The sequence below is a fragment of the Carassius gibelio genome, chromosome B6 (assembly GCF_023724105.1).
Source record: "Carassius gibelio isolate Cgi1373 ecotype wild population from Czech Republic chromosome B6, carGib1.2-hapl.c, whole genome shotgun sequence".
Taxonomy (NCBI): Eukaryota; Metazoa; Chordata; class Actinopteri; order Cypriniformes; family Cyprinidae; genus Carassius; species Carassius gibelio.
In genome coordinates, this window is record NC_068401.1 from 12,054,998 (window position 1) to 12,069,917 (window position 14,920).

The window sequence follows — 14,920 nt, forward strand, 5'->3', positions numbered from 1 at the left end:
CACACACAGGAGAATCATTGACGCAAGGGATCAGCCACACTAAATTTGCATTGATTTCAATAGTCCCACCATTTCCTTTGTGGCTGCTTCAATTTTCCACATAATTTGCCTGCTGTGCTGTCTGCTTATCGAATAGGAAATAATAGCAATAATAATAAAAAAGATTTCATATTCTAATGAAAAATATATAATCTCCAAAAATGCACAAATAGAATTCGAAGTAAAATTCAACTTTTAAAAAGTGTACACTATATATATTGCTTTCATTTTTAGAAATTAATTGTAAAAACTTAAGCTTATATGGGGCCTTAAAAGTTGAACCATTGCTTTAAAGCCATTTTAAGGCAACATTACAATTAAACATACAATTATTAAATATCCTTTCCAATAGATTTCTAGATAAATAAATAAATATATATATATATATATATATATATATATATATATATATATATATATATATATATATATATATATATATATATATATATATATATATATATATATAAAAGAGTGTAGCCTACTGTGCAGCATACTGAAAACATAACTGTCTGATTGCAAATACATATTTAAAAAACAACAACCATGGAAACAAAAACAAAAAGGACAGAGGGAAAACAAAGTAAGAAAACGGTTTTATTTTATATAAGAAAACAAATTATTTTTAACTACTACTTAGATATACAAAACTTCTGAAGAATCTGGTTAACATATCAGACACAATCTCTGCAAACTTGAGTACAAAATAATATGTTGAGTTGAGAAACATTTCTTTTATGGTATTGCACATGTTCCAGATACTATGAAAATGTTTAGTGGCAGCACAAATCAAATGTCTAGCAATATCAGTACTGATCAGTGAAACCCTGGAACCCACAACAATCGACTCTGAAATCTCCTCCATGAAATGATTTGGCCATTATTGCGTGAGAAATCAATTTTTCACCAGTATCTTCACACACAGTAACTCACGTTAACACAAGGCAGATCCACGATTCAGCTGAGACGGCATTGATTTCCAGCGTTAATCCTCCATTCTACTCTTATAAGGCTCTTTAGTGGCTGTGTGAACACATAGATCTCACCTAAGCAGCATCACCTGTCGTTCTCTGGGAAAGAAGATTCTTAAAGCTGTTGCTGGAGGGCCATCAAAGCACAACATAAAAATAAAATAAAAATAAAAAAAAAAAAAAATCACGTCATGTTTAAAACTAATTTTTTGCCTGTGCAGTCCAATACATGTAGTTACGGTATCCTGCCTGTGCCACTAAAGAACCAATAAAAATACTAAAAAATATGATAATATTTCATTCTAAAAATATATACGTCTGTATAGTTTAATTTGTAAACAAATTTAAGCCTTTTGTTTCTTAATGCATTTTTTCTTGTGTAAAAGTCAATCCATGAAGTAAAAATAAACCTAGTTATTTTAATATTGACAAAATAAATAGACATAAGTTAAAACGCATGTGCAGGACGGCCCAAAGCACTCAGTAGTGTTAAAAAAAGTCTCTTATGTCTGCCATATTCTCTTTATCCCTTTTTTGCAGTGTCCTGGTTTGATGTTATCTGCTGTCACAATTCAGTAACTCAAACCAGCACTGGCGTTTATTACAGTACCAATAATACTTTAAAACATCTATCAGTTCTTTTCTAAAGTCAGACCTTCCAGCATAAACACATATGAAGTTTCATGACCTCAGGAAAAGCTCAAACTGTAAAATACATACCAACAAAACGTGAACGTCACACCCTTTTTCGAAATCCACACTCATATTGTTCTAGTTTTTAAAAAATCCTGCAGTTCCTAGAGGCTACCGGCACAGGACGGTTTAGTCAGGATCATCCCCTTTGTCTTGCAACGGCCTGAAGAGTAACACAAGGCCCATTATCAGCCTGACATAGGCCTTGTCTGTTAGTGGTTAGGAAAGGGCCTTTGGGTGGGATTACAACTGTTCTAAATCTGTTCCACAGGAGGTCCCTCCTCTTTAGGTGCTGGCTCCAAGTGAATGGGACTGACGTTATTGGGCTTCTTAACACTGGAGGGAAAAAAAGATACAGTGAAGGTCATGGACAAAATGTCACACACACACAAAAAATAATAATAATAAAAAATTAAATGGAATAAAATGTATATATGCGATTAAAAGACAAAAAAATAACACCTTAAAAACAACAGATAAGCTCAAAAACAAGAAGTCATATAGCAGGCCCCAAACTAAATCCAGCTGAGAATCTGTGATTATGTTTGGGGCATACAACTGTAATCTGACTAACCTGAGCCACATAATATATACTCACGAGTATGGTGAGATTGGAACAGCCACTACTAGTACATGGTTCTTCTTTCTGAAGAGCCTCCAGAGTCCTTTATGATAACCTCGTACATCCAGGTCCCATACGTGCAGGCACTGAGAGCAGTAAACAAGATAAGGCAATAACCCAATACTACAGTTTTAATATCCTCACCTCAGATTGGATTTCTTTCTTTCTATATATTTCCTCTCTCAGTGTTTATAAGCCAGTTATCTACCCTTGCAGGCTCTTCAAACAACAGCCAGACATTTGCACTTTTAGTTCACATAAAAACAGGCGATAAAACTCACCACTTTGCTAAGATTCATTGCAACCCATTGTAACAAAACATGGAGGGTAACTACTGGCTAACCTGCTGTGAAATGCAGCCATTTATGTGAGATACCCAATTGAACTCTCATATAGATTCAAACTGCGGATCTTTAAAAATACACTATACCTTTGCCAGTTCTGTCCAGGTGTTTGTATCTGTATCTTGCTCCATTTTAATGAACATTACAAAGGTCTTTCCCTCAGTGTCTGGGATAAAGGAGTCTTCACATGGGTTTTTACTGTGGTCCAGAACCTCAGCCTCACTGCGGACACACAAATGATTACTGCAGCTGTTGTAATGATAATTAAATTATTTTAAGGTGTTACATTAACTATGCAACAGAGGAGTATGATCTTCAGATACAATTACCGTAGTAGGTTTTGGATTTCAATCTCATATGCATCTTTCTTCAAGCTGGCAACATAGAGGAAAATAACAAAGATCTGAATGTCTAAAAAATGATACAAATTAAGCTAATATAAAAGCTATTATGGAACTATACATACCTATCTACATTTTTCATCTGAACATTCGGAATAGTGTTGAACTTGTGCTTTTTAAAGTAAACTTCCTATAGAGAAACATGCACAAAATTTGGCATAAAATATACATTCCACTTCACTGAATTCATAGCATCCCAGATTCAGTTTGCCATTGAAAAATACACTTAAAAAATTATAATAAGACCATATTAGAATACAGATAAACCTCTGACATTAACAATGTAAATATAGATGTAATTAGACAAATATAACTGTCTCACTTACATGGAAGTATCCATTCATGTTTAACCCAACGATGCCAAAGTGATAAGAGCGGGAGACATCAGGAATGACACACTCTCTCCCCTTCCTCTGTTCCGGCATTCGCATCCACATGTCCCAATCCCATAGCTAAGGGATAGCAACAGTACAATGGATGAAAGAGTGGAGATAGGTTCAATATAGGTTACTGATACACTACCATTCAAACATTTGGGGTCAGTAAGGTTTGTTTGGAAGCATTTAACTGAACTAAAATGATAAATGTTAAAACAGATTTTCATTTCAAATTTTTTTTTTTTTTTTTGGAACAAAAAGTATAGATTCCCCAGTAAAACTGTTTTCAACATCAGAATGATTTCTGAAAGATCATGTGATAATTAAGTTTTCACCAAAGGAATTAATTACATTTTAAAATATATTAGAATAGTTAATATTATTAATATTATTTCATAATATTACTTTCTTTTTATTTGACTATTTTTACTATTTCATTCAACTTTATTTTTTAATCTCCAAGTTTCAAAACTAAGGCATTATATGCACTTATTTAAATATAATTTCTGATACTTACTATATACACTACAAACACTCTTGAAATTCAACAAACTGACTCTTCGAAGGTTAGATATATTATTCAAATGAGAGAACAAAATACTAAAATCCATAGTGAGAACAGCACTTCCCAATGGTGAGAGGAGAATTAATCACTTTAAGAAGCTTTCGTGCAAGCAAATTGAGCGGAAAATTGTGCCAAATTAAGACACAGCTTTTGAGAGGTATCGCATGTAAACTGTAAATACATAAACTTCTCCTATTAAGACAAATTCTCGGCTAAATGGAGGCATTAGCTGCATCACCTTCTCAGGAGTTGGCCATTTGGGCTCCAGTTCATCTTTGTAAAGGCTTTTTTTAAGCACCCAGCCAAGGCCAGGCATACTTTCCACTCTGTACAACAGAGACGGGTCCTCCGCTGTGTGCTCATAGCCCTGCAAAACAGCACAGCAGCAGGGTCAAGTGCACTGCTCGAGGGCCTTTAAACACTTTCACAGTAATTTAAGATGAGGGTACAATAACCATTGTTTAGCAGAAGAAAAATATACCAGAAAAGCATTTGGCAGCATTTACCCTCAAGACAAAAACAAAAATAGCATATTTTCAAGTAATGAAAAGTGAAAAGAAACTTTGTTTCTCCATCACTCACTTGGTCATTCCAGGCTGAGATACAGTACAGACTGTCATCCTCCTGCAACAAATGGATGGTCTGACTGAGGAAGCTAAGAGACAAATGTTGGATGAGAAATAGATCACACATTTAAAAAAACTTTCAGAGACAATGAGTCAAATGTTGTTACTCAATCTTTTCTATTAACATGATTTGAGCTCAATAATTCTGCACTTGCACGTTTTTAATCTGGCCTGTGACAAATAATATGGGAGTCTGCTACCATCTAGTGGACATGTGTGTAATATAACAACATATATATATATATATATATATATATATATATATATATATATATATATATATATATATATATATATATACATATACATACACACACACACATATATATATATATATATATACATATACATATATATACATATACATATATATATATATATATATATATATATATATATACATATACATATATATATATATATATATATATATATATATATATATATATATATATATATATATATATATATATATGAACTTATATATCAGTATATTCAATTATTTTACATCCATACCTGAAAAAATCTATGGAAATATCCAGGTCTTCCTCCAAGACAATGGCAAAATCTGCATCCTAAAACATTATATACATATTAGTTTTTTTTCAAAGTCAAACTGTTTTACAATGTAACTGTATATATGCTATAAGGCAGGTGATTTCATCATTTACTCACTGGATGCAGATTGAAAGTTGCAGTCAAGCTGGCTTTGTAGTGCTGAGATAATATGAACATAAATGTATTAGTGCCCTCTTATGGTCATACACAAACAGGCTTTGACCACTGCAAACATCTACCACTCGCCATTCCTTTTCATGTTAATTGTTAATTTTTAGACAAAAGTCATAAACATATCACCTGTGACACTCTAGCGTTCTTAATACTGATAGGCGTATGCTGAACTCCTTTAAGACCGAAGAGATCCACCACATCCATGGGTTCCTAACCAGAAAACGTTTTGTTAATTTGTAAATGTGTATAAATCCTCTCTCTCACCAAAAAAAAAAAAAAAAGCATTTAAGAGGAGAGGAACGAAATGAAAAAGAGACGATACCTCATAGTAGCCATCGATAAAAACAGTGATCATCTGTGGATTGACACCATGGGAGGAAAGAAGAGAGCGCAGCATTCTGGAGAAACAAACATGGCTTCAGTCAGGTATTCAAGGTATGCTTTTTTTAAGACACAGGATTTCTAGGTTTCTCCACTGAAGCCAAATCAAAACAACACAGACAACAAAAATAGTATGTGAAATGTGTGTCTTCTTCACTGTCACTTCTGGTCCATTTAATGTATCCTTGATGAATAAAACCGTATTTTCCAGAAAATAATTCGCACTTTTTTTAATAGTTTGGCTGGTCCTGCGACTTATAGTCAGGTGCGACTTATTTATCAAATTTAATTTGACATGAACCAAGAGAAATGAACTAAGAGAAATTAACCAAGTGAAAACATTACCGTCTCCAGCCGTGAGAGGGCGCTCTATGCTGCTCAGTGCTCCTGTAGACCACACTGAGAACATAGAGCGCCCTCTCACGGCTGGAGACGGTAATGTTTTCTCTTGGTTCTAAATAAATGTGACTTATATATGTTTTTTTCCTCATCATGACGTATTTTTGGACTGATGCAACTTATACTCAGATGCGACTTATAGTCCGAAAAATACGGTACTTATTTCTTATAAACAATTCTTGATTGGCTACAAAATGTATGAAACAAAAATATAAAAACATACAAGCCACAGATTTAACTAATCCATTGAACTGCAGATACATGATGTGGTTTGGTAGTGTGGTAATACGTTTACTAACCTATAGAGATAGTTCGGTCTATTTCCAGCTATAACTGCTACTGGGACGTTGTAGACATTGTTGTTAGGCAGCTAAACAGGACAAGAAAAGGTTTACTCAACACAGATATTGAACACAAACCCTCTTGTTCTACTGTCTAGAATCAAGTTTTCTCAGGATGAGGGGTATAACAAGCACTAAGAACTCAAAGTCTTATACTTCTCCATATAAACAATGGTTAAAAAAAAAAGAAAGAAAATGCAGAGAAACACATGTAGAGTTTATCCCAGCTCCTGATACCATAAACATATCAGGGAACCAAAAAAGAATGGGAGTAAAATATATATTTTTTAGTTGACTCGGATGAAAAAAATGCTAATATTTAGAATGGTTTGGTAGAAAGTTTCTTTCCAACGATATAACAGCCTTAACTGTCACCTTTTAAACTATTTAAAGCAATAGATGACCCTTAAATGCATACCTCGGGTCTTTAGTGACCTAGGACATTATTCTCTACCCTCTCCCTTCTTCATTTTTTTTTAAGTTAGACATCAACTTTCTTAATATTCCTCAATCTATCAATCTATTTATGATTAACTGTTTGTAAAATGTGTATAAGTTCGCTAGAGATCCGAGGCATTTAAATGTGTAAGTATTTTTTTCCTGCAATATAAACTATTTAGATATATGATGACTCAATATGTGCAATGCATTGTGTTTCCACAAGGTGGCACTGTTTGATACACAATGATGACGTGACGTTTCACTCATAATTACCGCAAGGTATAAAACCTGACATGGTTATAAAACCAAATCTCATCAGCAAAAAGTGGTTTGAATGACTTTACTGCAGAGCAATTACTATTTGCAATGAAATATAAATGTCACTGTCATTTGATGCTGGTTGTGGTGAATAAGCTGCCAGTGATCAAAATATTGAATGTGAAGTCATTTAAAACAATAGTTTTGAGAATATGGCTGAGATTGTGAATATGAGGCAGATGCCGAATGTACTGTGGAAGTGCGCTCTGACGATGACAGGATTGGTAAAATCATCTTCTCAAATGAAACCCTAATCTGTTAGTTTCAAACGGTAACAAATATGATTTATTTTATTCTTCTGTAAATGTTCTTAACATATCAAGAGAGATTTTTGCTATCGCAGCAGTTAGAGATCCATTCGTGCTGGATATTTAGGTCACTGAAGACTCAAATATGCAATAATTCATGCATTTAAGGGTTAATTACTCATCTTCGTGATGTTCCAAACCCATAAGACCTTCATTCATCTTCAGAACAAAAATTAGGACATTTTTTTTATGAAAACCGAGAGCTTTCTGACCCTCCATAGATAGCAATGCAACTACCACACATGTCGAAGACTGACACAGACAAGAAGAAATTGTTGAATAAAGTTATTTTTGTTTTGTTTGTGCACAAAAAGTATTCTCATAGCTTCATAACATTACAGATGAACCACTGATGTCACACAGACTATTTTAACAATGCACTTGACAGTGGTAGTCCCATTGCTGTCTATGGAGGGTCAGGAAGCTCTCGGATTTCATCAAAAATATCTCAATTTTGTCTTATAGGTTTGGAATGACATGAGGGCAAGTGACTACAAGTTTTTTTTAATGGTAGTAGATAAAAAGTCTTACTAGGTCAGGATTAAACTCTATTGGTGCTGGATCCTTGCAACTACAAATGCTTCCATATCCCTCCACTTTACTGCAGAAGAGTTTTCTCCGGCGGTTCAGCTCAGTGTCAGCCCAATGGCACTCTGCCTCTGAAATGAGTCTCAACGTCAACAGACAGCTTCAACATGATCCATAACTAGAACAAATCAACTCTACACTCATAATAACAGAGGCAGACATACCTTCAGAAGCTGTCAGCTGGACCTCAGTCTTCAGCAGCACAGGATCGCCCCATGTGGACAGAGCAGGAGACTTGGAGTGCTTCTCCCCATACACTTGACCTGAGAAAATAAATCGTACATTAATATCACCTCCCAGTGGAAATAGAGGGGTTTTCCATTTTAATATATTAAGAAATGTAATTTATTACAGTACATTAGAATGTTTTGTGAAGGATCATGTGACACTGAGGACTGGAATGATAGCTAATGGACATTCAGTGTCACTATCACCAGAATACATTAAGAAAATACATTTTAAAATATATTATAACATGAAACAGTGACCTTAAATTGTTAGAACATTCCACAATATTATGTTTTGTTCCCAACTTGTGAACAATGGTATAATACATGATTAAAAAGCTAAAAGGCATTAGCCTTACCTCCCTTCTTTACAACCAGAGTCCACATATCCCTCCAGCCTAAGGTGACAGCTACCTGACTCCCCAAACCTTTCAGAAGATTCTTCGCTGCATCCTTCAAGTGGAAAGTCCCCTCATCCTGAAGAGGCCATTAAGAAATGCACTTACAGACACAGAAAACACAAATCTGAAACCATGAAAGTGGATGGGAGAGGCATTATTTTTTAACCTTAATAGTGAAGATGAGGATTCTGCCACGTGTGACCATGTTGAGGAAGAGGATCATGGCTTCATCCTCATGGGGAGAATAAGTATCGAACACTCTTTTGGCCATGACGTGACCCTGAAGGAAGACGATGCAGCAAAATGCTATCATACAAATGTATAAATAATCTTGACGACTTCAGAAGATATGCAAGTAATGATGATAAAAGAAAATACAGTTTGTCATGAGAAGTGAATGTGTGCTCTTACAGTTGCCTGATTTAGAACTATAACATGTACACCTCGGCCCTGCTCCCTCATCTCATCTTCCAGAACCTGCAAATATACATCAATTATACATGTTGTTGACGGTGTTATCTGGTAATATCTGGTCTTGTCATATAAAACAGGCTAAGAATCACTTACAGTGGTGCCATCCACTGCTACATAAACCTTGGATCGACTAGAGTACACCTCAATATCCAGAACCTTCCTCCCACTCGCTGGTCTGCGCGGGGTTTCCATGTTAGGCAGGGCATCATCTGAGACAATGTTTAAAGATGGCAAAAATAAATTGGTAATTCAAAACTGACACAAAAAAGCACAATGATTTTACTGTCCTTACAATTCCATTCATTATAATATTTTAAATCTCTAACATGTCAAGGCATCATAAAACAATGTCCACAAAGGCAAATAATCGACATTACCATACTCTTGAGCTGCATCATCCTCACTGGCAACTCTCCTTGTGTCTAGAATGAGTTTGATATTCACAATCACTGTGATCAGTAGAAACAGGACAGCACTGGCCTGCAAACACACATACACACACACACACGATCTTAATGGGAACATTTTAGAGAATGCTATTGCATTTAAATATAGACTGTTATAGATACTACAACATGACCCAACATTTCTAGCAGCATTACAAGTTGTGTGCAAGTTGAACTAAAAAATGTATAAATTTCAAGCTGCATGAACATTACAAAAATCCATTCTGATGATTTGAGATCTTCCACTGATTATCTGTTGCTTCACCAGAATCAAGGACATCTGACCTTTTTTGCAAGAATTACATTGTCAGTGTCACAAATTAGCTTTTTTAATTAGTTACCTAAGCTAGAAATATTGATTTCATTTTAATTTGCCAAATCAATTTTACTAATTTCTGCTCAGCTAACAGTAACATCACTACAACATAAACTGACAACCAAACTTTTGTTGTGCCAATGTAACTAGTGACTATCTGAAAAGTGAAATGCTTGTATTAATTTTCACATCTAACATTATGATGTTGTCAGCAATTCCGATGTTGTGGCAAAGCCATGGATCAACAGTTGTGTTGTTATGAGTTAGTGATGTATTTTATTTTATTTTTATTTACTTTTAAATGGATCATTCTATGATAAGCATAGAGTAGCATTATAGTAGTAATAAGCGAATACACACCCTATTTTGCAAAAACAAAACAAAAACAATGATAAATGCAAAATCAATTATGTTTATTTGGAAAAAATACAGTTATAAATAAATTAATAAATAATGTCTGTATGCATGTCCACTAATAGATACATCAAATAAGTAAACTTTAGTTTGTATAGTCACAAGGAAAGAAAACTAAACCCCCCATTATAAGTGTTGAAAGATAATCTGATTAAGCGCCATGTGCTGACCTGGCAGATTCGTCGCACTGCTCGTTTGTTGGTGAGTCTGTATTTCCAGGTGAGGTAGAGACTGCGCTGCTGGCGGGGGATGAAGGGTTTGGCTCTCGGGTTGGGTGTCCAGGTGTCCATACCTGCAGTCCTGCCCGCTGCTCCTGATCACAACACCTGCCTGCGATCACGTCTTCTTCATCTACACATCACAACAACAACAACAAAAGACGTACATACTTCATTTCAAACCTTCGTGCAACGTTAAATACAATGCAGATGGCATTACCCTAACCCTAACTTTTAACATAGATTACTGCAAATGCTTTATGTACAATTACTAAAACAACGCATTTTAACTGCAACGATAACATTTCATGCATATGCACAAGCTAATGATATTAATAACTCATTATTAATAGTGACTACTGCGAACAGATGGTGAGGTAACGTTAGCTATCTGAGCACAACAGCTGAAATTCCTTTTAAAGGCAATTTCTTTTGACACAAACATTTCTGTCGACTGTAAGGATGCACAGAATAAATGCTAGTGACTGTTTACCTCAGCAGCATTTTATGTTGCACGGAAACGACGTCCCACCTCGCCAGAAAATATAACTGTAATGTAGTTTAGGTCAGGTCTAGTAACGTTTCTGGCCATATGCAGGTAATGAGTATTGTGAAGCCAGATTACAGGATGACGCCACAACGTTCGTTTTTCAAAATAAAAGCCCCTTATTTTTTTTTGTTGGGAAATAGTGAATGAAATAGCATTCCTGCCAAAACTTAGCTACTTAAAAATAACTACTTTAAAATAATAATAATAATAATAATAATAATAATAATAATAATAATAATAATAATAATAATAATAATAATAAAATAAGTATAGTGTTAAAAATTACAATTAATATCCACATATCCACCACAAAACTACAAGAAGGCCTACATGCCTACTAAACTTTTAGATGTAAACATGAAACACGAGACACTTTTGAGAACTATGTAACTTTAAGATTATTGAATTATTTAATAGCTTAAATGACAAAACTCTAAACAAACTTGCTACGCAAAAGAAAAAAATTAACTAATAGTGTTTCAAGACACACAGGCTAGAGGTTGATTTGCTCATATAGATTTGTGGTGTTGAAATTAAATGATTAATTATTTGATTATATCTAACAAAAGGATATGCTGTAGAAACAATATGCTGTAAGAGTTTGTCACAAAAGGTCAGCAGGACATTGTTTTCTTCTTTTAACTCTTTAGGTAGGCTATTAAACAGATTAGGATTAAACAGATAAGGATGCATTTCTGTTTCCACTACAGACTTATTTTATTGGTTACTTGTGCATAGATGAAACCCCAATTATCAGCTTACAAACTGTGTGTGAACAAATTTATCATCATAATAATATTTCCTTACATTTATATAGTGCTTTTCTAGGCACTCAAAGCATTTTATATTGTCAGGGGGTATCTCCTCATCCACCACCAGTGTGCAGCATCCACCTGGATGATGCGACGGCAGCCATAGTGAGCCAGAACGCCCACCACACACCAGCTTAGTGGTGGAGAGGAGACCATGATGGTCAAGGCCAATGGGCAAATTTAACAAGGATGCCAAGGTCACACCTCTACACTTTTCGAAAGACATCCTGGGAATTTTACTATAAAAAGTCAGTATCTCGGTTTAACGTCTCATCCGAAGGACGGTGCTTGTTGACAGTATAGTGTCCCCATCACTACACTGGGGTTCTAGGACCCACAAAGACCACAGGGTGTGAACCCCCTGCTGGCTTCACTAGCACCTCTTCCAGCAGCAACCTAGTTTTCCCATGAGGTCTCCCATCCAGGTACTGACCAGGCTCAGCCATGCTTAGTTTCTGTGGGCAACCAGTCTTTGGCTCCAGGGTGATATGGCTGCCGGCAAGATCAGATCATCGCTAGCTAGCATAAAAGGCAGAGTAAAGAAAGGCCTATAATTGTTATTCTAGATATTCTGATTATTATATCTGTATAGCACGTGTATTCTCTAGAAAAAGACTCTGCACTAAAGGAAAACATGGGACTTCTGTCAGCTTCTGGTTACTTAGATGAGTTTTTAATATAAAACTTATTAACATAAATCATATGACTGTTTAGGAATCAGCTTTAAAACACAATCTATTTGATCAATGTTTATCCTAAGTTTAGCCTGGTTTAATGGATAAACTCCACAATGTACTCGGAGAGAAAAAGATTTAAGAGTTTAACATTGTTGCATTATTTAATTTTCAGTGCTGTATTTCGCCCTTTTCACATGGAGCATGTCAAGATATGGATTGGAATGAATAAGTCAAAGATTTTCACTCAGACGCTGCTCTAGAGGTCCAGCCTGACAGCAGACAACACTTCAGGGAGGAATATTTCACCCTTCACTGCTCAGTTAAAGGTATTAATTCGACAGGCTAGATACTGAGGAGGCTTCAAGGAGCTAAAACGAGATCTGGATGTTTACAGTTAAATGGCCCAGAATCAGGTCTAAAGAATGTAATTTAATTGACATTGACTATAAGAACAGTGGATTGTACTGGTGTGAGAGTCCTGTTGAAAACAAGACAAGCAACAGCATCAATATCAATGTGAGCTGTAAAAACATCATTGTCAATAATGTAGATCCAAATCACACTGATTTAAAGACAATAGTTTTCATTATTAACATGTGACTAACTAAATCCATAGATAACTCAAAAGATGAAAACAAATTTACAGGTATGAGATACAGATATTGAATTCGGCATTCTATGCTATAACTGTCCTTATGAACTTTGTTATCCAGGATCATTGGTCTGGGTGTCAGGGCTTTGTATCATCTTGATTCTTCTGGTGCTTTTTCTCTCACTCATGTCATTTTGAACTTTGAGGGTTAGTAAATAATGAACATTTTAGATTTTTTAATAAGCAGTGCTTTCTATTATTCAGTCTGTTAATTTCATTGACTACTTCTGAGTTACATTGCTCTCTGTATCAAATATCTGTGATGTTTACTCATGCTTTTCAGGGAGAAATTGCATGTGTGTCCAGATAGGGCATTCAAGAGGGAAAGAGTCCAACAGGCAACCCCTGAAGTCCAGTGGGATCCTCCCTGGATTGAGATTGACAGTTTGCTGGACATGCACAAAACTCCTGGCAGCTGAACTGTCTACATCTCAAATGTGGATGTTATCAGATACACATAGTATTTCTGAAGACAGAAAACTTGTGTGAACTGCTAAGGATGCAAGGCAAGGCAAGGCAAGCTAAATACTGATTATCCTTGGTACAGTATAATATTGTTTAACATTAGAATAATACTCTTTGAAAGCAATACACTCAATCATGGGAAATTAATGCATTTTAAAATGTTCCAATTTCTGGGGCATTTTAGTGTACTTTATGTATTAAAATTATATATAAATGAATGCATTTAAAAAAATATACTTCAGCCTGATTTAAATTTAAAGTTAGATTAATGTATGTTTTCTTAGTTTTATAAACTGCATAAACTTACATACACAAATTATACAGTTTACTTTTAAATGATATTTTGATAAACACAGATTCATAAAACACCAATTCATACTGCTTCAAAAAGTGTCCATACAAACAGCATTGTGCACCTTTGTAGCACAAAGGAAATTGAAAAGTTTTCTAGAATTGAAAAGGAAAGAGTTTGCAGGGCAAAATTTGGTACGTTTCTTCATTAATCCCAAAATTAAAAGCAAACAATTATCCACACCACAACTGTGTTGGAGAATGTTTGGTCGGGTCAATGTTGACCATCTTCATGTATTCTGGAGCTGTGCAAAAATATGACCTTTCTGGGACATGGTTTTGTTGGAGTTTAAAAAGATCTTAGGATATGAAATACCAAGAGATTTCACAACTTTGTATCTTGGAAACTTTGCACACATTGTGCTGAAAGGAGATGAGTATCTTGTAAATATATTAAGTATTGCATGTAATTACCTGGCATTGATATAAGCAAGACAACCCCTCATTTGGTGAATGGTTAGAAATCGTCAAAGACATATACAATATGGAGGAATAGACTTTCATTTTGAGGCTTAAAAAAAGGAATTATTTCAAAAATACTGGAAGAAATGGACTGAATACTGTAATGTTAACAATCATTGACTTTATACTTATATGTGAATATAAAGATATAGGTGTATACATTTACTCTGTCAAAAACAGAATGTATACCCCCTTATTTTACTGTTGACTTATTTTATTTTATTTGTATGATGTAGTTTTCTTGCAAAATGTTCAATAAAAAAAAAGTCCAACCAACTCATGCACTATATTCCAAGAGGAACCAGTGAT

General features: G+C 34.8%; 1 protein-coding gene across 1 annotated transcript; it reads right to left on the bottom strand.

Moving 5' to 3' along the window:
- Positions 1-623: 623 nt before the first annotated feature.
- Positions 624-11,269, bottom strand: LOC127960207 (protein O-linked-mannose beta-1,2-N-acetylglucosaminyltransferase 1). The gene is made up of 22 exons (XM_052559805.1): positions 11,136-11,269; positions 10,595-10,775; positions 9,626-9,728; positions 9,342-9,457; positions 9,186-9,251; positions 8,941-9,054; positions 8,733-8,850; positions 8,311-8,409; positions 8,090-8,217; positions 6,450-6,520; positions 5,693-5,768; positions 5,497-5,580; positions 5,314-5,355; positions 5,155-5,213; positions 4,595-4,667; positions 4,251-4,379; positions 3,397-3,522; positions 3,136-3,200; positions 2,999-3,043; positions 2,756-2,891; positions 2,302-2,411; positions 624-2,039 (listed from the first exon to the last, which is right to left on the bottom strand). Exons 2-22 carry the CDS (start codon positions 10,712-10,714, stop codon positions 1,958-1,960), a joined length of 1,962 nt encoding a protein of 653 aa, XP_052415765.1. The 5' UTR covers positions 10,715-10,775; positions 11,136-11,269; the 3' UTR covers positions 624-1,957.
- Between the last annotated feature and the right edge of the window lie 3,651 nt (positions 11,270-14,920).